The sequence below is a fragment of the Sinocyclocheilus anshuiensis genome, unplaced genomic scaffold, assembly GCF_001515605.1.
Source record: "Sinocyclocheilus anshuiensis isolate Anshui unplaced genomic scaffold, SAMN03320099.WGS_v1.1 scaffold461, whole genome shotgun sequence".
Classification (NCBI taxonomy): Eukaryota; Metazoa; Chordata; class Actinopteri; order Cypriniformes; family Cyprinidae; genus Sinocyclocheilus; species Sinocyclocheilus anshuiensis.
Window position 1 is genome coordinate 2,549,416 of NW_015541005.1, and position 26,757 is coordinate 2,576,172.

General features: G+C 37.3%; 1 protein-coding gene across 1 annotated transcript in view; it reads right to left on the bottom strand.

Annotated features, from left to right (window-relative positions):
• LOC107690325 (inactive phospholipase C-like protein 2) overlaps positions 1-26,757 on the bottom strand; it is a 91,188-nt gene that overhangs the window by 20,312 nt on the left and 44,119 nt on the right. Inside the window, exons 2-4 of the mRNA XM_016488628.1 lie at positions 9,690-12,179; positions 2,921-3,124; positions 786-861 (exon numbers count right to left, since the gene is read on the bottom strand). Coding sequence (XP_016344114.1) covers positions 786-861; positions 2,921-3,124; positions 9,690-12,179 — 2,770 coding nt within the window. The remainder of the gene's footprint in view (positions 1-785; positions 862-2,920; positions 3,125-9,689; positions 12,180-26,757) is intronic.

Consider the following 26,757-nt stretch of genomic DNA (forward strand, 5'->3'; position numbering starts at 1 on the left):
GATGCATTAAATTGATCAAAAGTGACAGTAAAGACTTTTACATTGTACAAAAACAATTTCCTATTAATGAAAGATTTCCTATTCCTATTAATTTTCAATTTGAAAAGGAAGGATTACATTTATTTGAATGTTAAACATTTCTTTTAAATTTGCAATAATATTTCAGAATATTTCTGTTTTTACTTTATTTTTGATCAGATAAAGGCAGCCTTGGTGAGCATATTCAAAAATACTTAAAAATCTCACCAACCCCAACACTTTGAATGCTTGTGTATTTTAATGTATTTATTTATTTAACAAAACAGAAGCCCTTAAGTGCAATTATCATATCCTATTCTCTGTTGTGTCTTATGAAATGTTGCGTTCTTATAATCTAGTGTAATTGCAGCTATTCAACACCCCATTTCTGCTTTAAAATTTCCTTTTATTAATTTATGAGATAAATTATTAATAATAAGTTTGTTTTATTCAATTAAAACAAAAACATTGTTTTATTAAAATGTTTTCTCTCTCTTGCCCAAATCTTAGTTTTCCACTGTGCTCTGGAGAAAAATTCACATCAGCTACAGAGTAGAGTATTATAGGGTTCACTGATTATTAACTGAGCAAGAAACTGTGTGTGAGAGTTTGTTTCCTGTTGCTCCACTAGTAAACAGACAAAACATTACAGTCATTAATAATGCCTAATTGTGACATACTGTATTTAAATGATCAACTGGCGATGTGCTTGCACTGTTAATCTCACTGCTAATATTATGTGTATGTGTGTGTTTGCACAACATTACCTGCTCGCTGTGCTTGTGTAAGTTTAGAATACACGCCATCGGCTGATTCGATCAGTGTCCGACTCGTCTGGATCATCTATAGGAAACCAAAAACAGGAAACAGGAAGTCAGGTCTCAGCAGGAAGTGAGACTTCCAAATCAGGAATGCCCTCCCCAGAGAAGCTCAAACTCACAAACACATTCACACACTCGTAATAAGCTCTATTGACAGAAGAGATTGAGCTGCATTCCTCAGCCCAGATAAGATGTGTTTCCTTTCGTTGTCTCTTTTGTTATTGCTACTGGTTCAATGATACTGTTTAAAGCTAAATTTAGAATCAAGTAAGAACATACACACAATATATTATGTACACACATTTGTTAAACTGCTTAGGCATTAAGTGTGGCTGTGTCTCATTCCACTCCCTGGTTTGTTAAAATGTAAATCTGTATATTGTGAACCCGAAAGCACTAACCACTATAAACCAACCTGGACCAACACAAAAATTCAAGCTGTTTGTCAGAAGATTCTTCAAAATGTCTACTGTGAGACAAGGCAATACATTCCTGATTCACAGTCTAACAAATACTTTGACACCTGACAAATAGTTTGACCCTCATGGAGGCCTAATTCAAAGTGCAAATCCTACACAGCCAATCTTGGGCTGACAAGCACTGACACGCACACACACACACACACACACACACACACACACACACACACACACACACACACACACACACACACAGTACATTCCTGCATACATTATATATGAGGACATCTACTCATATCAAAATGGAATTATGCCATGAAAGGGAAAATACACGGCAGGGTGTGATAGAGCAGCTTTGGAGGGTATGGAGAGAGTGTGTGTGTGTGTGTGTGTGTGTGTGTGTGTGTGTGTGTGTGTGTGTGTGTGTGTGTGTGTGTGTGTGTGTGTGTGTGTGTGTGTGTGTGTGTGTGTGTGTGTGTGTGTGTGTGTGTGTGTGTGTGTGTGTGTGTGTGTGTGTGTGTGTGTGTGTGTGTGTGTGTGTGTGTGTGTGTGTGTGTGTGTGTGTGTGTGTGTGTGAGAGAGAGAGTGTGTGTGTAATACAATCAGATACACTCTCACATCTCTGCAGAATTTAATCTGTTGTAGTAAAGTCCCATTATAAAGGAACAAGTAAGAAAGAGCAGAATGCTGCAGCTATTCTGCTGTAGGCTATGACTGAATTCATAAAAGCAGTTAAAGTTAATCTACATGCTGTATAAATATATAAATAAATATTTCGATGTATACATTTATATCTTGATTTATTATTAAGTACATTATAAATCATATATTAAAATATAAAACAAACATATATAGACCCTTTTCTATTCAGAATTTAAATCTATATATTAATATTCACAACTATAGTTTCAGCATTTATGGCATTATATTCAGACTGCCAACTACATATTCAGGACCTATGATTATTAAAACTACACATTCTGGATTTATGACATACATGGGTTTCTGAAATGATGTTCAGATTGTCAACTATTCTGGATTTATGACAATATATTCAGATTTACAACAATATATTCTCGATATATGACACTCTGATTTTCAATTGGGTACTCAGGATATATGACTTTATATTGTATGTATTGTATGTATTTAGGATTTATAAAAATATATATTCAGATTTACAACAATATTATATTCTGGATTCATGACATCATATTCAGATGTGCAAATATATATTCAGGATATATGTTTATTTATACATATTTACAACTATATATTCAGGATTTATGACAGTATATTAAGATTTGCAACTATAGATTCTGAATATATTAATATATATTCATATATTTTGGATTTACAAAAATATATGTTGATTTGCAAAAGTGTATTCAGGAATTATGACTTATGGAATTATTCAGATTTACATATTCAGGATTTATGATTATATACAGTGTTTATCTTAATTGTTAAAGATCCTATTTTTGTTCAGTTTTGCAGAACAACTATTAAAGAAGTTAATGTAATATTCAAACTCATGTATTACCATCATGTTGCCTCCTGCAGTATTTACCGCAACCTAACATAGATTAACGGTTCACATGTGCTAGATTATTCACATTGCGTCACATAAAGTTAGGGTCACGCTGTTGAATTTCACCCTACCGTGTCATAAGCGGTGAGCACTTTACGCAGCAGCTCTGGAATGGGGCCATGGGCTTCCATGGTGGGGTAGGCGTCGCTCAGATCTACTATTACCCGCAGCGCTCGCTCACTGTTCATCAGCCAGGAGGACACAGTCAGGATACACTGTTTCATGTTAGCTGCCGGAGTCAAGCCGCAGAGCTCCTTGAACGACACCATAGCATTCTGGTGAAAAGGATAGCACAGAATACATTAGCTTTAGTGACATGTATGAAAACTGCAGGTCAGTTTCACATTCAAGATAAATGTGCAATTACCCACAGCAACAACACACAGTGTAATGCTGTTCAAATACATCTACCTCTGACCACAGAGAAGCTCCTGTTTACCTCAACCAAGGGAATTAAACTTTCCTCTGTTTTTGCTCAATAATTGTAGAATGTGCACAAGAGGACATGGCAGTTGGAGGCTAGATCAAAGTCACGCACTAGATCGTAATGAAAGCACATTCAGCTCATGGAGTCACAGAAAGACAAAGCTTTGTCTTCTAGTAACTAACGCTGAAGAACTAAATCACCACTGAGAGTCTGTGAACTGCTCTTGCCAACAATGTTGCCTTAGTTCAGGAAATTATTAGGGATGATATCATACACATCTGAGAAAAATTATGTTTCTATGAGAGCTCTGTAAACACAGAAGGTCTCTGAGAGAAGAGCAGCATGGTTTAAGTTCCCATGACATTAGGATCTCAGACTACTTGGATTTTGAGTTATTTGCAGACTGATGCTGTGTTTGTGTGTGTCTTACGAGAGTATCAAGCAAGCCAGTGTTTTGATTCATGAGTGTGAGGGTGGACAGCTGCTTGTGAGCCTTTGACACTGAACATAGCAAAGCTGTTTTCCTGGCCTCCTGACACACACACACACAAACACAGAGAGCATCTTAGGGCTTCACGATTAATTGGAATTAAGATGAAACCATCGCGATATGGTTTAGTGCAAGTATGTGCTTTGTGTATCACAGTGAATCGCAGCACTGTTTTCTTTTACACACAAGCAGTTCTATGTTTTCAGTGTCTCAGGGCGACTTGGTTCGCTGTAAATGTTGCTTCACGCTCACCCATCTCTGAATCTATGGATCTGGGTTGCATATACAGTACAACATGCATTTGGGAACGCAACATGTGTCAACCATTCACAAACTTATATTGAGAATAGGGCTGAAATGATTATTCGACATCTTTCCTCTTAATAACAAAATGAACACACAACAAAAATGACAGCAGTGAGAAAACAGCAATTAAGAAAGCATCTGATCATAGTGATGTAGATAAGTTTGCACTAGCTATTTTTCATACAGTTAATTAAATGGTAAATTTCTCTCATCTCATTTGTGTGATAAATACATTTATTTGTATTGTTAAAAATAATTGTATAATAATTGTAAATGCACTATATTAATATATAATTGTTTGAAAATTTCAAAAGCTGAAGTGATTACCTTGTTTTATCTTTTAGTTGGAATATGTGTAACTCAATATTTTAACTAATTTTAAAAGATGAATAATAGAACCAAGTCCACTGATTAATCTGTGAAATAATCAACAATGTGTAATAATCGTTAGATTAACTGATTATCAAAATAGTTTGTTGCAGCCCTAATTGAGAAGCACTTAAACCGACTTTTGTCAACAAAAAAGAAGCTTTAATGTCTTCCTGCGGGTTTCCACCAAAATAAAAGCTAGATGATTAACATTTCTGAAACGAAGAAATTAAGCCATAAAGATTACTATGGTAATTATATAGTTGTAATAATAATAATAATAATAGTAAATAATAATAAAATCTTTTGATCTTTTATTTTACAATAGTTTTAATTTTTTAAAATAATACAACTACTATTTTTAACACATCCAGTTATTTTTCCCAAAATTGTACAAACTTCGAGCACCTCATACCCAGATCCAGAGTGTGTTTGTGTCTACATACATGCTAGACACTTGAAAAACACGACAAACTTGAGAAAAACATCCAGACCTTATCAGACTGCCCATCAGAGCTGTCTAATTAAACAAGATGAAAAGAAGAAGTCCACAAAAGATGTTCTGTGGGATATTTTGGAGATATATTGAAAACTCTTGATGTTCAGACAGCATCGGTCCCCAGTCACTGCATGAACAAAAACAGTTCTTTAAAACATTCTTCAAAATATCATTCATACAGGTTTGAAACAACATGACGGTGAGTAAATGATAACAGATTTTTCATTTTTGGCTGATCTATTCGTTTAACAATACTCTGGTTTTGGTGTCATAACAGCATTTGTCAAGCTGACAACCATCTCCAGACACATGCAGCCACATACTCTTTCACACACGTGAATTTATATTTAGAGCATTTATTAATCTGTTTTCCCTGTGGGGACAACCCTCACAAGATGCTTTCAACAGGATTTGCTATTCCCTTGGGACATTTTCAGAAATATGGTCCCAACAGGAATACCAAAACGTGCTCACACAAACCCACCTAGCTACTACCATGGGCAGCAAAATGACAAATGTTTATAACTGAGACTGACGCTTGCGTGAAAAGGGAATTTAATGGGGTTTTTAAATATAGGTGTTTAGGAACAGACTTGGACTATCTGTTGTGTTCATACAAGAGAGCTATCTCAAACACCCACCCACTCATATACATGAGAACAGCTCCTCTATTTTGTCTAATGCACTTTTTTTCTCCATTCATCATTCATATTTGTTATCCTCAGTTTAATGAACTCTATGCTGCATGGTCCAAATTCCATAATTGAATTCACACACAAACTGTGTGGCACAGGCCAGGAGAGCGCGGGAAAGAGCCGCTTCCGGCACACGCTCGGATAATGTGTTCCAGACACTTCGTCCTGTGTTTGTGAAAACAAGGGTGTTTGTGTTTGCATGGGTCAGGAAGAGGGGGTGGGGGGTCATGCTAGCTGAGCTCTAATGCGAAAAATGGATCAAAAATATAGTGTAAATACAGACTATCGCCACCATAGATTTGGGTACAAATTGAACTTGTGAGTCACTGAGAACATAGAGAATCATGAATAAAAATGAATTTTGATTATGTGGAACTTGAATTAGGAATTAGCCAATAGAAAGAAAATTCACAACAAAGATCTTAATATCTTAGTTGTTTCTATTAGACGCATTAGTTTAAATGGAGAACAAATGGAGAATTTATTTCACCCAAAAATGTAAATACATTGTCCCTATTGCTTTCTTTCATTTGTGGAACAAAAGGGGGCCACAAGGGGGTGCTACGGGGGGTATTTAATGTATTTAAATACATTAAAGCACCATTAAAGCATCATAAAAGTGGTCCATATGGCACACTAAACACTTTAGCTCTTGCTCTTCTTGGCATGTTCAGGAGAGAATGAGCAATTTCTGATTCATGAACAAATGGTTATTTTGAGTCAGATCTTTTCAATTAATCAGTGGATATTCCACAAAAGAAATAAAGTCATATGGCTTTAGAATGCAGAAACTCCTGAATTCTTTAATATAAGCTATATTAATTAATATTTAGCTATAAAAAAGTAACGTTTGAGCAATAAAACCTTCCTAGAATTAAAATGAACACTTGACAAGCGCCAAACGCACGCAAAAATCAGTGCTGGCGAGTGCATGAAGCAGTGTTACTCGCCAGTTGGCTTTTTTATTAATGCTAACAAAGTCTGAGAATGCGATATGGCTTAGCGCGATTATCAGATCGCAAAGACTGCGCTATAATTATGTAAAATGTAATCTTCCTAGTAAAAAGCAGTTAAAGCAGAAGTTCATTATCATGAAACTCCATATACTGTATGCTCTTACAGTTCATAGTTCTCACACTATGGCAGCTGTGATTTATTATTGCCATTGAAGCATAAAGCTGTCGCTCTATGGCCATGAAATACTCATATTTACTTATTAAACACTGCAGCACAAGTCTAATTCATCCACTTACTGGCTCTGTGGTTTAGACACAGTTATAGAGCTCAGTCTAGAACAGGCACGTTAACTTTACACAGGATGTTATGCTAGTCAAAAGTGCTGACTCATGACAGTTTGCATAGTAAACCCTGTGTGTTGTGCATGCTAATATGTGCATATTTAAAGCAGAGCAGATTTAGATTAGAATCAGGCTTCAATATGGTTGCAACACACGCGTTTTTTCCCTGCATTGAAAGATCACTTTCTCGTGATAGGCTGATAGCATCAAATTTAAAACTGACACGCAAGCCACAATAACAAATGGCTTTGTGAGACTAAAATAGTTCAAGATGTGCTTTCAAAAATAAAAACATTAAAGTATGCATACCAGAGAACCATAATCGAATCATCTACATATTCACATGTGAGCCTGTGTGTGTGTGTGTGTGCTGAAGTTATTTCATTAGTGTGAGAGTGCGGTTCACAGCAGTAACAGATAAGTCCACACAAAGAGCGCTTCCTGTGGGATTGCTATGACACCATGGAGACTATGAAGACATGCTTGCTGTTTAAGTGTATGAGAGAGACACGGAGAAAGAGGAAGCAGCAGACAGCTTGATGTTGAAACTTTACAAATGATGATAGAGCAGAATAACATCCTGCCAAGTGGATCACCTGCCACTTGATGCATACTGGTGCTCTGCTCTCATCTTCCCTGATCTTATTCCAAGATACAGCAGGACGAAATAAAGCCTTATACAACACATGCATTCTTAATAGCAGCATTAAAACCCTACACACATTCTGCAGTGCGTGACTGGAGTTGTTCACTGATCCCTTTAACTGTTTGCACACTTGAAAGGAGTGTTTTCCTGCACCCTTCCCCCTTCTTCTCTCCTCTTTAGTGGACACGCATCAGTTTCTCACATCAGTAATCAGTGGAGAAACCGGCTAATAGGAAACGTTTGAATTGCACAGCGACTTTTAGGAGGTTGAATTCTGGATTTCTTAAATAGGTTTTAAATGAATTTGAAGTTATAATAAATGTAAAAAGGTAATATTGTTTTTTTTTTTCAATTGTAATTTAGCACAATTATCTAAAAAACTTTATATTTTTAATAAAGAGACTTTTTAATAAAACATAATTAGACTTTTTAATAAAACATGATTTAAGAACTGGATGCATCTACTGTATATTACAATTCTAGTCAATACCAAAAAGTGACAATCATTTTAATATTATTACTGATAACTAATAAATTGGCGAATTTAGACGTCACATCATTATAATGCACAATACAAAAAATAGATATTCATTTTGAAATCTGCTTATTAAGATCAATTTTAACAGTGTTTATTATGTTAAAATATTATTCTTTTTAAAAGATGAACTTTAAATGAGCATTAGATGATGGCAAAGGTAATCTAAATGTAAAAATACACAATGCACACATTATTAAACATCCAATATCAGATGCAAATCAAGCAGAAGACTGTTTAAAAGATAAACATTGTACATTGTAAACATTAAATGCACTATAGGTCACTTTGGATAAAAGCATTGTATATTTTACAATAGTTTGCCAAATGTAAACGTAATCTTTCATTACATTTAATTAAAGTAGACTAGAAACATTTCACGATATAAAAACTAGGTGAACATATGCAAAACCAGAGAAACTGACAATGCAAGACAATAAGAGTATGCAAAAACACAGATCTGTGGAATAGGAACAGCAGAAAATGCATCCTGGCAAATGAAATAACACAATTACACACATACGTGCACAAATTTAAAGACCAGGGGAGAGATCCAGAGCAGAAGGACAGCTCAAGCTGGCCATATGTTTTCTGTCTCTAATCATCTAATGGGATGTCCTTTGAGGTTTTAGTCTTCTTAAATTAGGACCATGTGTTAGAGGACAACATGTTACATCTGCTGAGCAAGAGTCATTTGAAATCAATATTATTTGCAGCTTGCATCCAATCTTTCATGACTTGAACAGGAATGATGTATTGCCTTCATAACCATGCAATTTTACTCTTCCACCATTATTCAATGACAAAGCTTGATTAACATTCTAGCATTTGAGAAACATCTGCAGTCTCACTGAATTCTCTGATCTGTAAAAGCACAAACATTTTTTAAAAGATGTGAAAGCATCTTTAGAGAGGAAAATCGGGTATCCGGTTTTAAGGGCATTACTAATGAGCTCAACAACAAAAGCTTTCACTTGGTTTCTTTCTTGTATCATTTTCTCTCTCTCTCACTTTTTACCTGTCCCTGACTACACAGGCAATTTTAAGTGTGTGTTTTCAATACCATGTTGTCATAATCCCTGTTATATCCTTGTTGTATCCTACCCTTTACCTCCCTTGAACTGCCTGTAGGGCCAAGGCAGCTTGTGAAAACTGAAAGTGGCAGCTGATGCCAGTTGACAGGGAAGGAATTTACTATTTTTTCTTTGTGAAACCTTCATATGACATTGCAAGCTAATTTCACATTTCATACCAAATATATTTTGTGCTTTGGCACAACATTTATTATTTGGTTTATTTAAATGTGAAGAGGAAGGAATGTGATTTCTACTGACCCCCCACCCCTACCAGACCACTTGCTTAGGGCCCCCAAAACTCTAAACATGCCCCTGCCTAACTTTGCTCTCTAATGAGAAAAGAACATTTGACAGTGTCATCTAATGAACTCCTGAAGCAATACAAATATCACTAATACTTTCAATATCAGCGGTTGCTGCCTATGCATCAATTTCACAAAAATTTCTCAGTGCAAACAAACTCTTAAAAACACTGACCCTGAAAAGACCGAATTCATACCTGCACATTTTCCCGTAGGTCTGTTGCTTCCCGTAGTGGCTGGGTTGATGCCCTGAAGAGCTCATCTACTACTTTGATCCCTGTGGTCTTAGTGGAGGTGTATTCCCTTGCTTTGCGGCCCTTTCTCACAGAGAGACCCCTCTTATGGGCCTTGCCCCCACCTCGACGATTTGTAATGGCAACGTGAACAAACAGCGTGGTGTTAGGCAAAAATTCCCCTGTAAGTGACTGCAGTGGTACGTGCCGGTAACCAGGAAGCAGGCACTCAAAAGGAATGGTGTACTGGCCAATAAATTCATCGCCAATGTAGTCATCATCAAGGACAACAAAACGCAAAGCAGCCAATTCGGGAAGGTTGATCTGGAACTCAAAACTTTCATCAAAAATTGGATTGTCACCATTTTGAGAGACAGTTTTTGTGCGTTGTTCTGCGCAGTCTGCAGGAATTCCGTGGATCTCCACGTAGATGTACGGCTCTACCACATCGCCTTTAGCAGCCGAGCCTCGAGGCTTTGGTAGGTTTTGACCGCTGATCACCTTGATGTGGAGAAGTTGGGCTGAGACTCCCGGAAGTGAGTCACGAGCATTGGCACTGAAATACGACACCTCCTCACGCATTATAGCTGGACGCAGGACATAGCCGCAGTTGCCATTTTGCCTAAACCAACCAAGGTTTAAATCCATCATCAAACCTGGAGTCTGGTAATTCATGGCCACGATTTGGCAACCGCACTTCCAGAAGTCCTGTGGATTCATGTTGCTAGCATCAATGCGCATGGGTGTAGGGTACACCCGTGAAAGGAATCGCTTATTGTAGGAGACGAAGTCCTCAGGAAACTCATTGGCAAAGCGGTTGGCATCAACCTCGTTAAAGGAGCAAATCTCCCAATGCTTCTGTTCCCGTTTCGATGTCTCAAAGTCATGGAACTGAACAGACTTGCAGAGGGTGACTAGGTCAGAAAGTTCTTTGCAGAGTCGTAACCGTTTACAGCCAATCCCGTTGAGCTGGTCCTTATCGTCTCCACCCATCATTCTCCTGGACATCTCAAAGCCTTCTTCTTCATCTGTGACCTCCCCTTCAGAGTCTTGCGAGTCTGAAGGCAAGCTCTTCCCTTTGATGAGTATCTTTCCCTTAAGTTTTTCAGGGGAGGACAAGTAGTGATCCTCCATATTGGGAGGATCAACGTGCAGTTTGTCCCCAAGGATCTTCTTCAGGTGTTGAGCCATGACCCTCTGCTGGGGAACACTGCAGTGTGTGACAAGACAGAGGATTAGTGGATACTCTGAACTCTCAAAGGCATACTGGTTAATGACATCTAGAACTTTACAGAAGGCCAGCTGGGAGGCAACAGAGCTACCGACATAGACAACGGGCTCACAGTCAGTGCCATCCCAGACTACAACCTCCAGGCTTCGACAACCCATGCGTAGAGCCCGAACATAGCTGCTGAGGTCTGACGAACCCCAATAGTGGTCTTCCAAAAGTGAGGCATTGTGGGAAGAGTTGATGTAGTAGTGTGAAAGGGGCTGCGTCATATCCTGACAAACATGCTTGTGCTGCGGGTCAAAAATGTGGCACTCGGATGACAGGAGGTAGTGTGTGAAGCCATCTATGGACAAGTAGCCATTGTTACGTCCTTCAGCGGAGGGTTCGTACTTGTGCACAATCTCCCGACACATTTCCTCTGTGACTCCCTCGACTCCCTGTTCCACCTCCACAAACAGCATCAAGTCCTTGGAGTCCAGGTACTCTTTGTTGCTGGAGAACTGCACCAGCAAGAAAAAGATCTCGGGGCGTGTGCACAGTTCACAATAGGCCTCTACAAATGTGTCTAAATCAATGCCTTCACCATAGCAATCCTTAGCCTTCTGTAGCTCTTTGAACTTCAGTTCAATACGGGACTCCCTCATGCCAGGATTGAGACCCTTGATGATTTGGGTGGCCCGGAATAGGTCAATGTGTCCTTGCCTTTCTGGATCAGCTAGCTCAAACACGGACCCAATCCAGGACGTTCTTACACTGGGTTGACTAGGCTCGACTACACCCACCATGTGCCGCCCGTATGAGACCAAGTACCGCAGTCCCATCACCCAGGTGCTCACCACATCTGCCGTGCTGGCGACCAGATCCAGGGACTCATAGTTGTCTCCATATATAATTGAGAATGCACACTCATCCGGGAACTGATCCGAGAGGCCATTGCTGCGTAGGACGGGTGTTTTCTTTCCCAATCGAACTTCTTTGATGCTCTTGATCTCAAGCTTGGCCTTCTCGGAGTCTTTCTTCGATGGTTCCCAGCGGAGCCAGCGCATGTCAGGGTCCAACAGGAAGTAACGATTGTACATGCGAGAATTGGAGCGAACTTTCTTCATCTCACAGCCTTCCATCATGAAAGCCATGCAGGCAGCTGTGCTGTTCATCTTGCGGTCACTTGGCATGGAGCTGAATGAGACCGTCTTCTTTCTTGCCTGCCTCTGCTTTGAACCATCCTGCAGAAAGAGTACAAAGAAGGCCGATAAGTATATCTGACACAGGCAATCTAAAAAGCAAACATTACATATAATCGTTTCTTATATAGGTTATCAAAGCTATGGAACATACTAGAATGCATATTTTAAAAATCACTATGCCTTGAGTTGGGATGTTGAAAGTTCTGGTACTTTGGCACCACACAAACACCTGCTGAGGATTAAAAATCACAGTAAAGCCTAGGCTTTGGGGTGTAATAGTACAAGTATTCATACCGAAAATTTTCGGTATGGGTATTTCTGTTAAGCATCTGTACCGAACACATACAGAAATGTTTTAACCACTGCACAAATACAACTTTATTGGAAATTTCCAGTTTTATATATCGTTGCTTTTGATAAGAAAGAAAGTCTCATCTTAACCCATTTTTTCAGGAAATTCAAACAATAAACGACATTTTGACGTTCTTTGATGTGGTGTGACAGTTTGCTGTATAAACGCCTCAGTTCAAACGAGCGACAACAAGCGAGTAAGCGTGATCTTCCCTTCCTGTTTACTACTAGTTTTAACGTGAAATAAAAATGAAAGAACATCTCATGTCTACTGGAATCGCTCAATCAGTGTTTCAACCGTGGAAAGATGTCAATAAAACAGCTTATAAACAAAATGTCACGTAGCAATTCATTTAGCAATTTAAGTCATCAGTGTCCACAGCTTGTTAGTTCGCTAGAGAAATGAAGTCTAGAGAAGAGCATTTCGCAAAATATTACACTATCTACTCATATTTTACTTTACCTGTTAGTGATGTCTTAATTATTTAATGTATGCTTAAATTTATTATGAAACAATCTATGACAGTCACTGTGTAAATATCTTTTAACAACAAATAGAAATGTTATAATTTATAAGTTAATTTAAAAACTGCATTATGTGCAATTTACATGTTTGCATACAATTTATTTTTAAGTTTAGTGTTGATTATTATATTTAAAAATAAATAGTAATTGAATTTAGGTTTGGGCTCTGGTGTTAATTGTAACCTTATAGTAATGTAAAAGGGCTCACTATAGTTTAGAGCATAAGCTGAGGTAGATTTTTTATCCCTAAGAACATTTTAATTATAATTGAAAGTATAAAGAATTAAAAAAGTATAAATAATTGAAAATGTAAAGAAAGAGCAATTTGTTCTGTAAACCAATGATTAATAATAAAAAAAACAATTTTATGCTTATTTTCCCCCATGCTGTACCGAAACCATACCGAATCGTGACGTCAAAACCAAGGTACGTACCGAACCGTCATGTTTGTGTACCGTTACACCCCTACTAGGCTTATATCAGCATTGCTGGGGGTAACAGAACAAGAACGATCTGAAAATAACATAATGAAAAAGTAATTTCTATATACTATTACTCAACAAAAAAGAAAAAGAAAAGGAGTAAAAAGACTGCTGCTTCTTTAATTTTCTACAGAGCATGACAACAACACATGTTGTCTTTTCCAGGAAAGATACAGACAGATATTGACACTACTAATCCCTAACAGGGAAGTCAGATGCAAATCAGTGACAATAGGCTATAAAACATTAACAAATTTACAACTATATACATTAAGGGAAATAAAGTAAATGAAATAAGGACAACTATTGTCTGGAATACATATAAGGAAACAACCATAAATACAATGCTATCTACACCTGCCTCAGCTACATAAAATCTAAAGTACCCATTCTACCACAGGTCAGTGTAATCTGTCACACAGCAATCAATACAGAACAGACAGGAAAGAGCAGCCAATAGCAGATATGCCACTTAAATCAAGCTTTTAACATATAACCTCTGATAACGACCACTGAGTGTCCTTTTTTTTTTTTAAACACAGAAAAAAACAATTACTCCTACACATACACATACATGCATGCTTTAGCACAAATAAAGAAAGAAATACAAAGTGCAGCGATATTTAAACTATCAAAGATCAAAAGTTGCTGTCTTCAGCTTCAATAAAAGCTATAAAATTTCTTCACAGATGAGACACTACCAATCTCATACCAGCAAAAACAGCATGCATACACAGAAGATCAGAGATATGAATGTGTTCACTGCCAGAAGAAACATCAAAATAGATCTGATTACTTGATCTAAATATGAACTCCTGCTCTGGAGTCTTTCCATGTCAAAGCATACGCAGGGAGAAATACCAAGGGAGTCTTCAGCAGGCTCAAAACCATATCAAGCCCATATCACATCAACCCACCTCTGATGAAGAGGGCTGTTATGACAGCTGATCTTCTTGAACTCTAGACACATATGAACGCATACTATCAAACCACACACTTAAAGGCTGCATTAAATGAAAATGGGAGTTTTGTGGAATTTAGTTTGTTAGTCCTAAGCACATAATACTGAAGCTGATTCTGCAATGCAATGTCAATAATTTTTTCAGCTATTTTACCTGAGCTGCAAATGTGAGTTTACAGCCTGAATTGAATTAAAGATGAGACTGACAATACCAAAAAAATGGTAGCAGATACAACAAAAACACACTAGTGTAGCACATTTTACACACCTGAATCTTTTGATCCAGTTCTTTTAATTCATCAAATATGACTCACAACCTCAGAAGTTTGAATTAGTGAATCCTTCACTGAATGAACTCCCTGAATCCATGAGTGGTTAATGAATCGACATTTTACTCTCTCTGAACTGTAAGTTATCTTACTTTCAATAATGTTGATCTGAAAATGAAGCATGTTTTGTTTAGATGGCATCCATGATTATGTGTTTAATGACACAAATTTGCAACATTTCATAATGAATTATATTAGTTTTTATTTGTATTTAAACTTTATATTTATTTTATTTTAAAACTGATAGTCCTGTCCTAAAGCATTGCTAATTAAACCAATGTTGCTGGTAAAAATGCTCAAACAAACAGTCAAACAAACGATTTCAACATCGAACACTTCAAGTAATGTGTGTGTATTTACATTCAAACAGACTTGTAATGATTTGTGCTAGAGACCTGATGAAATGAGTAAAACAAATTCAGAAAAGGCAATATCTGGTACCAGGCAACTTAGTTCAAAAGGTTGAGGGTTGTATTTAATTTCCTGGAAAATTCTGAGCTTATTTCGGCACTTGGATTATTTTGGCATGGCTGCACAGGAAGTCATTTCACCAAGCCATGTGCATGTTATTGGGAGTGGATCCGTGAGGGTCGTCTGCGCATTAGCCTTGTTTCATAACACAGCTGTGTTTGCACTGAACTGCTGAAAGGTGTCTGTGTGCAGACTGCTCCTGAATGAGAATGACAATGTCAACGCATGTTTGAAAGCGTGTCAATGTGATGAGGAGTAACTGAGAGAAGAAGACAGAGAGGTTAAGGGTGAGAGTGCACCAAGCTGACAGAGAATGATTGTGCACTGACCTTTGTCAAAGGATAATAGAACATATATCTATGCAAACCCACACACAAGACATGAGAAGGAGCACGACTGTCTTTGCTCACAGCTATTTACACTAGTCAAAGTGTCAGCATGTCTGTGTCTGCTACAGGAATACACATACATATTCTTGTCGAATAATCTGTTCCTCCAAATATGTGACTATAGGAAAGAAAAAAATCTCTTTAATGCCTTTATTGTGTCTCCTAGACCGCAATGACATTAAACGGTGACTTCTTAATCGGTATTGTCTCTTGCTGCCCAGTAAAAATTTAAAAGTTGAGAAGTAAAATTGTGCAATATAAATATCAAATGAAAATATCAGTGATGATTATTAAATATGATATTAGTGAGCAAAGAAAACAACCTCTAAGCAACTTCTGTTAACACAAGCATAACATGAGCAGGTTACTCAACATAAACAGCTATTTTCGTGCTGTGGCTCAAAATAAAAACAAACACATGGACATTTGCTAGAAGGCTAATTGCTTCATTTGAAGAATAATGAACAGGTGAATATCAAAAAGGAGCCTTTGCATAGACTTATATCTGTGTTTTGATAAAAACTCCACTTGATTCAAAAACAGCTGTGAATGGTCTTACTTTGTGAAATTGATTCAAATCACAGCAAAGGACACACACATAACATAATGATAAAGTAAGGTTAATTTGTCATGTTACCATGAAGGACACAGAAAAAAGAGGATAAAACATACATGAAAGCATAAATGATTCTGACGTCTACACTTTGAATATAGGTTATGTGTGTATGTTGATAAGAATAGGAGGGGTCTCTCATGTTATATGCTGTGCATTTGGCTCATGTTTTTGAGATTATTTTTATGTTTTTCCAGCTTGTGCATGTATCTTGTAAAAAGGGACCAATTAGAGTGCTGTTACCACACTGGTCATACTAGCTCAATCACATGTGTACGTGAATTAAAGGAGACATAATATGCCCCTTTTTACAATATGTAATATAAGTCTCTGGTGTCCCCAGAATGTGTCTGTGAAGTTTCAGCTTAAAATACTCCACAGATCATCATATCATTTTGAAAATGCCTATTTTAAGTGGAAGCAGAAACACGCTGTTTTTCGAGCCTGTTTCTTTAAATGCAAATGAGCTGCTGCTCCCCACCTACTTTTCCAGAATAGAGCTGCGCCATTACAGCTCGGACCTGCTAAAAACATCTGTTTTGGTTCTGATTATCATGTTTATCAAAATCACGCTGAAATCATGCGTTTTAAACCATATTAGTTTAAACTTCTGATATACGGTTTTCTGAGCGCACACAACCGAAGCACACTCAAAGAAAGCGGCTGTCATGTGGCATGTGAGTACTAAACTAAGTTCTCATTCACACAAGTTTACGTTAAAAACACACATGAGTTACAAAAACAGTCGGTTATGTCTGTGAAGGTAAACAGCTGGGAAATAAATCGCATGTTTATTTTAGATCTGTGTGGCAGCAGCAATATACAGTAAATAAATCAATAAATCCACTGCTCTCTTGTCTCCTCTGAGGCTGGAACTCTAAACAGTGTTCTGTGCTCGTCTGTGCAGCCAAAGACAGAACAGGTAGCATGTTTTGCTCAAACTTTTGCCATGGCGTTAGAACTGGCACACCGCTGTCGCTTGCGAAAACACAACGACGGTGCCGTGGGTCAGGGTTGCCAGGTTTTCAGGAAAACCCGCCCAATCGCTACTCAAAACTAGCCCAAAACTAGCCCAATCGCGTTTCGAGGGGGTCCCCAGTTAAAAATCACGTTCTGGGGTGTAAAATTCACGTTTTTTGGTGGGGTTCCCCTGCTAAAATTCTCATTGCAGGGGATAAATATCATGTTATTGGAGTCGTTTCAACCCGCGGACATGAAAAACAACCCGCCGCAACAGTGTTAAAGTAGCCCAATTCCACGGGAAAACCACAGACTTGGCAACACTGCCGTGAGTGGAAACTTACAGATTAAAGGGCCGTAATATTATAATGAGATCCCTTTGCCACGTCACCAAGGGAGCGAAATCAGACGCGCTCTTTTTTTCAGAGGCTTGCAGAAAAAGGCTTACCAAAACAAAGTTACTGGGTTAATCTTTTTCCCGTTTCCTTGGTTGGTAGATGCACTGGGGACCTGATTATAGCACTTAAAACCTGGAAAAGTCAGATTTTCATTATATGTCACCTTTAATGTATGTGCACAGCACACAGTCAGTATGTGCTTTATCTCAGTGCCTGTAAATCAGTTACTGTGTGTGTGTGTGTGTGTGTGTGTGTGTGTGTGTGTGTGTGTGTGTGTGTGTGAGTGTGATTCTTCAGTTTTAGCTGCAATGCAGGTTGCAGTCAAGGTTTCTGCGGAGTTATAGGCGTACATAAATCCTTTAACAGGTTTCTGTCACTCGACATTGTGTATTTCCATTCTCTCTTCTTTCTCTTCTATTTTCCATTATTAGATGCAGATGTTTCATTGACATGTTTTGTTTAGACAGTCGATATGACTAGCACATACCTGTGATTTTTTTGCCTCACAACATTGTGAAATTTTACTTTATATTGCCAATTAAATAACAAACACTTAATCATTCAGTTTAACAGTGCTTTAATTAGTTGTGAATTCTGTAACTTTGGAATTAGGTTAAAGGGATAGTTCACCCAAAAATGAAAATTTGATGTTTATCTGCTTACCAAGTGACATCCAGTGCGTGACGCATGTATGGGCTCTGGCATAGTAGACATAGATATATATATGTAGATGCCCCATTAGTGACTGTTTCTATGGGCCGTGATACGTTCCAAAATGGCGGATGCATCAACGTATCTGGAGCGGTCGAATAGGGTATCTATACATATCTATGATAGTAGACGCATGTGCGGAAGCGATCTGTCGCGCGTATATGTCACTCATTATTTACACAGTGCAGCGAGATTGCAGACGTGTTCACTGGCATTGCGATGATCTAAAGATATTTAGAAGTACAGGTCATCACAATGGAAGACGATTTTGATATATCATCAGACAACGTGGAATTTTTTGCCCAACCGTTTATTTGACATCACGCGCCGGATGTTGTGAACGCACTCAGGACAGTTGGACATTGTGGTGGATCAGAGGTAAAAAATTATATAAATACTGTTCAGTTTCTTGCACAGACTGATCGTTTCGTGTCTTAAGACCTCAATGTATCGTCATGAGCCGCAGGGTTTAATTTGGTTTTGTCTGTGTATGTTTTTTTTACTCTCAAAGCCATGGAGCCCATTGACTGCCATTATAAGACTGATAGACTGCAACGGTTTGAGTTAAAAATCTTCGTTTGTGTTCTACTGAAGAAACAAAGTCACCTACATCTTGGATGCCCTGGGGGTAAGCAGATAAACATCAAATTCTCATTTTTGGGTGAACTATCCCTTTAACACAAATAAACTGAGCAACTGAGTCAGTAATTACCTACACAGATTATGTTCACAGAAACTTCTTAGAGATCACCAACCTGGCCCAATTCCAGCATGATATTTTGGAGTTTTTTGATTGGTCAGAAGATCTGAACTCAAACAGTGTATGCATTATGATAGAATTATCCCTTAGGAGGCAAAAGACTGGCCTGTGTAAATGGATCTGAGCATGGTCTCAAGTGTGGGTGTGCTTTCTAGACACTGTCACTTCTGAATGCAAAAGCCCTAATGGTTTGTCTTGATATTTATATTGTATAATGGTTCCATTATATACGCTTACATTCATGCATCTGGCAGATGCTTCTATATAAAGTGACTTCCAGTGCATTCAAGGTATACAGTTTTATCAGTTTATGCTTTCCTGGGAATCGAACCCATGACCGTAGCATACCTCAAGTCACTTAGTTGGAGCTATAGGAACACTATAGTAAAAAAAAGTTTTCTAACGCCTCCGAATATAAAACATAGTTTGACTGACTCTAAATTGTAGTTGAGCTGAAATCAAACGATTGAACTGCACATCATTTGAATTCTAATGTGACAAATCATTTTGTTTGGCACCCACATAAAGCCTACAGTGAACTGATTAACTATATTATATGGCAAAAAAACGGTTGCAAATCTAAATCTAAATACTATTATTATTCTTTATTATTAGTAGTAACTATTTATTTGAAGAACACCAATGTCTTTCATCAAACTGATGTTGCCGTCATTTTGTAAACGCAATAAGCCACTTGCTTACACCCATTTGTGTGCACAGAAACCACTCATCTATCTGACATTTATTAAAGCACATGCAAGTGTGAATTTTTCTTGCTGTAATACACACTACTACAGAGACAGAGTAATGGCATTTAGTAGCTGTTTGCCCAATGAAATTAAACAGTTCCCTTGTGTCTGTATATTGTGCCTTTGTATGTGTGTGTGCGTGTGTGTGTTTGACTGTGTGTGTTGTGTTATTCACATTTGTGTGTATGTTAAAAATGAGAGCCAGTTTTAGCAAACTCACTCTGCTAAAATTACAGACTGAGGAAATGAAACACAATCCCAGACTGCAGACCAACAGTCTGAGAGAAAGAAAGGAACATAGTGTTAAGAGTGAGTAAAAGAGAACATGGTGGGAGTTACAGAGAGGGAGTGGAATTGATGTCAAGCACTGAAAATGTTAATTTTGTCCACTCCATTCTAGCCTGTGTTCAATACATATTTCTTAGTAACAACCAGAGAACAAAAAACATCTTAGATTGACTAACATCCCAGACTGGTTTTAGAGGGCTTAAACTTGCTGCGACCAAATTTTTCAATAGAAAATACACAAAAACAAAATTTATATTCTAAGATGGATCAATCATTACTATCAGTATATTATACTGTATATCATTATAGTATTACCTGCTTTAGTGTAAGTGAGTTCACAGTTGAGAGCCAGAGTCCAATTTGAGACAGGACTAACTCCATACATAAGACTAATATCCTGCAGAATGGCCCATTTTCATTCTCCACTTATACCTGCAGATCCTTTCTGATTAGGGGAAAACAGCTGTACAGGTCAGACGCTATTTAATTCCTCATATATCATCTCACTGCAGCTGACAGGCAGCAGACAAACCAATTTCGCTGTACTTCCAGTGTGTGTATGAGTATGCATATATGATTAGGACACTCATACATGTCCTCACCCCTTCCTTTTGTTTTTCTATTTTATTCAGAACTAATCAATACTGATTTAAGTAATCAGTCTAACTCTTTTTTAAAAGAGGATGCAGGGCTCAAATTCTCTTTTATTGTGTGATTTGGATTTGGATTTCTCTTTCTGTCTGTTTCAATATTTATAACGCTGTTTGTAAAACGCTACTGTTTGCAAATGCGCCTTAATTGTTGAAACATACACGTACACAAATGCACATACACCATGAATGTGGGATAGCTGGTGGATGGAATAATTGACAGCTATGGCTTACAGACACTTGAGTAAAGTAACAGACAGACAGACAGACAGACAGATATATAGATAGATACAGTAGATAGATAGATAGATAGATAGATAGATAGATAGATCATTTTTCGCAGTGTGTTTCTAAGACTGGGAATATTAAAGCATCCTTTTTTTAGCACAGAAGTCTTGGCTCGGTTCTGCTACATGAGGGTTCCTCATGCATGTGACGCGGGCCGCCCCTGCAATGGCATAACCCACACACTGCTATAAATACATCCAGCACGGGTGCGCTGCTATAAAGCTGCTCAGCCCACTGAGCACCTCTGAGCCTTTGGATCTCTCCTGACGCTCCAATGGACCAGAACTTTAGGCCTCAATGCATAAAAGTTTTTTTCTTAATCTTGCTGCCAAAATGCAAAGGCTACAGTATTTGGTTTCTTTTCCATGCAGAGGAGGAACGAGAATAAACCCACCTCGACTCTGATTTGACAGATGCACCATGTAAACTGTCATTGCACTCCATTGTCTTGATTGTGCTGTGTGTGCTTGGCGTTTGATGTTGCTGTTCTTTTGTGCCTGATGTTCCACAGAGTTCCAAAGCGCTGTTCTTGAGATCTGAACTGTTTCTTACATTTCTTACATGTTTTTTACATTTCCAAAAGCCTAAAATGTAATCTTAAAATGGTTTATGATAATCTATTTTTCTATCTAGACCTTCTTCCCGTCTTAATATTTAGTACTCTAGTAAAAAAAGTAATATATTTAAAATACATTTATTTCATACTAATTATAGTTCAAATCTATTAACATATTTACTGACAAATAACTTGAGACTTACTGATATAAAAATTATAATTAAACTTTATTTGGAGTACTACTTGTGCACAATGCACATTTCTTAATATGAAGCCTAAAATGTCTTTAAATGAAAAATATTTAAAGTGTATCTGAAGTATAGCCTACTTGCAATAGTTCCACTTTAGCACAATCAAATTTACTAAGTATATCTTTAACTGGACTTCAGCACTACTTCCGCACAATTAAAGTGCATCAAGTACAAAATCAGTTGTTCGAATTTAGCAGACTTTAAGAATACCAGTTTAGTATACTAAAAGTACAATTGCAGGGCATTTTATTAAGCACATAAATATGAAAATGTATTTGTAGTATACTTAGCATAAATAAATGTATTTCAAATATATTTAACCCTCTACCGCATGGTGTAGTCATATGGCAACATACTCGTGTTAATTTCCTTGCCACTGTCTCTTTAAGAGAACATTCTCGTTTTTTTGTTGGAAAGAGAACTTAGAGAGGCTTAGTTTAGCCAATGATGTGCTTTGATTAAGTCACATGACATGCAGTTTTTTTCTGTGGCGAGATTTCTGACAGACTGCAGTCTCTTGTCGGTAGTTGCTGAAAGCAAACTAAAACGTCAGTAACAAACAAGGACCAGTCCGTGTCACTTCTACAAAAAAATCTAAAACATCACTGTTATGATGTTATGATGACATATTCACCTCTCAAAAAAGTTTTTATAAAATTAGTTTTTGGTAAATCATTCAAATGTATTCAAATGTATGTGTTGCCAAGCGGCAACACTGTGCAATAGTGGAATGACATTATTACAATAGTTTAGCTAGCTAGCAAGGTCAGCTGCAATTTGTTAAGCTGTAACAATAACAACATTAATACTAGTGAAATAATGTTGATTAGTCGTATGTTAATGGCATTTGTATTATGGAAATTGAAATGGCAATTTTACTTTTGAATAAATATGAATACAGGTAACATTACATCAGTGAGCACGGCCATATCCCTGCACTATTGTATGCTGTTGCCGTATGGCAACATATCATAAAGTACCTTAAAATAATATTTTTTTCCAAATTTGTTTTTAGAGCACTTCAAGTTAAGCCATTCTTAGAAAAGAAAAAGATTCAAATATTTTTTTCTATAGGTCTATCATAATGCGTGCGGTAGAGGGTTAAATATATTTATTTTTCATTTGGATAAATATAGTGATAGATAGTGAAGAATCATATCAGAACACACGTCTGACTGGAGCATTTGACCGTTTAAAGGAGATGCGTGTGTTAATGGTATTTAAACCGCTCAGCACCCACATACAGTAAAGGTGACCTGCTGATTACCCAGAATGCACTACGGACACATATCAAGGCCACCTACCCTGTGGAAGTAGGACGCCGGATAGCCCTGCATGTACTTGCTACTTCCTTTGGGAGAAGAAGGAGTGGCTGCTCAGTAAGTACCTCTGCAGGAGCGGAAACAACAACTCTTCTCACCTTGTTTCCCAAGGGGTCGACACAGGAGAACAAACAGCGCAAAGTCTATCTGACCTGAATTCAGTTTCGCAGTTTCTATTACAACAGCATATGTGAGCCGAACTGAAGGAGGACCCAGGTTGAAGGAACAGTTTACCAAAAAATTTAAATGTACTCACCTTCAGGCCATCTAAGATGTAGATGAATAAAGTTTCTTCACTGGAACATATTTGGAAAAATTACATCATTGGCAAGCATTAGCTCACAAGTGGATCCTCTGCAGTGAATGGGTGCTGTGAGAATTAGAGTCCAAACAGCTGAGTTCAAACACAGTCCAGTCCATCAATTATTATCTTGTGAAGTGAAAAGCTGCATGTTTGTAAGAAACAAATTCATCATTAAGGTGTTTTAACTTTAAATCATTGGCCAAAATGTGACTGTTTTCGCTTGTAAACGGTTCTTGATCTGTGCATATTTCACTCCTGATTTAGAAGAGATTACTTTTTCACTGGAGAAAGCAATATTATGGATAGAGGACTTGTATTTTAGCCAAAAGCAACGTCTTGAAGTTAAAAACATCTTAATGATGGATTCGGTTCTTATAAACACGGAGCTTTTCATTTCACAAGGTGTTAATTGATGCTGGATTACTTGTGGATTACTGTGATGTTATTATTATCTATTTGGACTCTCGTTCTGACGGCACCCATTCACTGCAAAGGATCCATTGATGAGCAAGTGATGCTAAATTTCTCCAAATCTGTTCTGATGAAGACACAAACTCAACTACATCTTGAATTGCCTGAGTTTGAATAAATTTTCAGCAAATCTTCATTTTTAAATGAACTATTCCTTTAACACAAATTAATGATTCATGGAAACCCTCAGCAACATTCTGGATACAACATTTAGACACATTTGTATGTGTGTGTGTGCCTATGTAAAATAGGTATAACCAGTGTTGGGGGTAACTCATTACAAATAATGTGAGTTACGTAATCAGATTACTTTTTTAAAGTAACTAGTAAAGTAACGCATTACTTTTTTAATTTACAAGAACATATCTGAGTTACTTTTTCAAAAAAGTAATGCCAGTTACTTTGTTTTCCCATGTATTGACTGACAGCTCTCCTGTCCCCATATTGGGAGAAATCGGGAGTACAGAGGCATTGTGTGCGCTGTGTGAACATGATGTTACTGTAGTTCTAGACTAAATGTGAATGTGCATTAATTCATCCCACTCACAAAAAACAGATTTAGTATTCATCAAAATGAATTAAAACAGTGAAATGCAAACTCAGAATATGACGCAAACCTGCAATAATTAAATGTTAAATAACACAAATGTATCTAATCCCATTTTATTAACTTTCCCCAACACTGAGTATAACCATCAGATTTAAACAGCATGCAAACAGCTGCATTTTGAGCAAAATCATAATTTAAATGAACAGTTATAGTGTTGGGCGATATGGTCATTTTTCAAACAGTCATATCGCCAGTCCGTGAGATCGCCGATAGACGATATTATCGTGCATTGGTGGGTGGGGGCAAGAGAGAGACTCCCTGTATTTGTCATAGGCTATTTCATAACTATTTGGTGTTTTAAACAAACATTTGGTGAGAGAGAGAGGGAGCCTATGGAAGCATCACGATTCTAAATAATATACTTTCAAACATACTGATAAACTTAACATGTAAATACAAAAATATTTAAAACAGCTAGTTCATATATATTCGGATACAACAGTCATACATCGCATCCTGTGACAAGTTTGCCGCATCAGAGCACGGAAGTTATCAGTCTAAAAGGTCTGCAAAATCAGTCAACGGTGAAAATCAAAAGTAGATTTATTTTAAAGACCAACAGTTTAACACTAAATATTGGACATAAACGAACATGTTAAATATAAAGTATTTAAAGTTCATATATTTAGAGTAAATTTAAATTAAACAGATACATCAGTCATACAGCGCTCCGGACTGCGCGCCCCATGATGAGCCCGGCGCACCACCACAGAAACAAGAATGAGATGCGTTCTAGCATAACTTTGGCATTAAACTCGGTTAGTGAGGGCTCGGTTAAAATATTACACATATATCAGGGCTCTAGACTCGACTCATTCTTCCCACTGGTCGCTCTTTTGCGACTAACTTTCTCAGTTGGTCGCACGAGCACATAATTTTGTCGCAATTTTTTATTTATTTTTTTGCTACAACATTTGATTAATCAATGCATGCTGATGAACTTTTATCATAGTTTATAGTTATATGGTAACGAAAGTGTTCAACATTCAACCCATTCTTTTTCATCAGTATTATTTGTGATTTAAATGTTGTGAACAGGAATTCCTCTTTTCATGCTCTTTCACTTTCACTTTCAAATTCGCAATCTTGGTGTCAGGTTTTACAAGAAAAGATAATTGTCTGTTTTGCTTATATCTATACACCTGTTACTTTTTAAGACTAAAACAAAAGATGGATTTATTGTTATTCCTAATTAAAAAGCACAACAACAATAAAACAGTAGGCTACAATGACAAACTAGCTTACCTAAACTTTATTAACAAAAATGAATAAGATGAGGCATGGCATAGGATACATCACATGTTGTATATACCGAATAATAAATTACAGAATGTTTAACAAACACTGAGGAATCAAATAAATAATAATAATAATAATAATAGAATAAGACAAGGCATGGCATAGGATACATCACATGCTGTATATACCGAATAATAAATTACAGAATGTTTAACAAACACTGAGGAATCAAATAAATAAATAATAATAATAATAAAATAAATAAGGAAACCCTCCATAGCCTAATGCGAGGTAAACAGCAAAGATAACAAGCTTTTCAAAACGAAAACAAAAAGAAAAGTAAAACTGAACTGGCTGTCGCTGACAAGACTTGCATGTTTTTTTCCACAAGAATACCAACATGTTTACCTTCTCTGGTTTAAGAAGCGGTCTTTTACTTTAGTTTGTAAACCAAATCCTCCGTTGCGCTCCGTCCGCGGCGCGCACCTTCGCGCTGCGCTGAAAGCACCTCTCTTCACGTGATCAGTGAAATCTGACACCTGCTACAATGTGCAGCGGCTCTGCAGCGCGCGCTGTATGAAGCAGACGCTTTGGAGCAGCTTAGACCATGCATTCGCACAAATGCGACCACGTCAAATTTTAACTCACACGATATGTGTCTGTGTTTGTGGTTGGAGACTCCTTCACCGGCTACAGGCTCCTCATTTGCACGCGCGTGTGTAATACAGTGCTGAATGAAAAAGCGGGGCAATTTGATAATAATAGCCGAATTATAATGGGCCTATTATTAATAATATTAATAATAATTATTATTATTACTATTATTTCATACATTAATAGGAGAATGAGCCTAATATCGTCTTGACTATCGACAAAGACATCTGCTATCGTCGATATCTCTGACTATCGTCGATACACGATACTATTGTCTTATCGGCA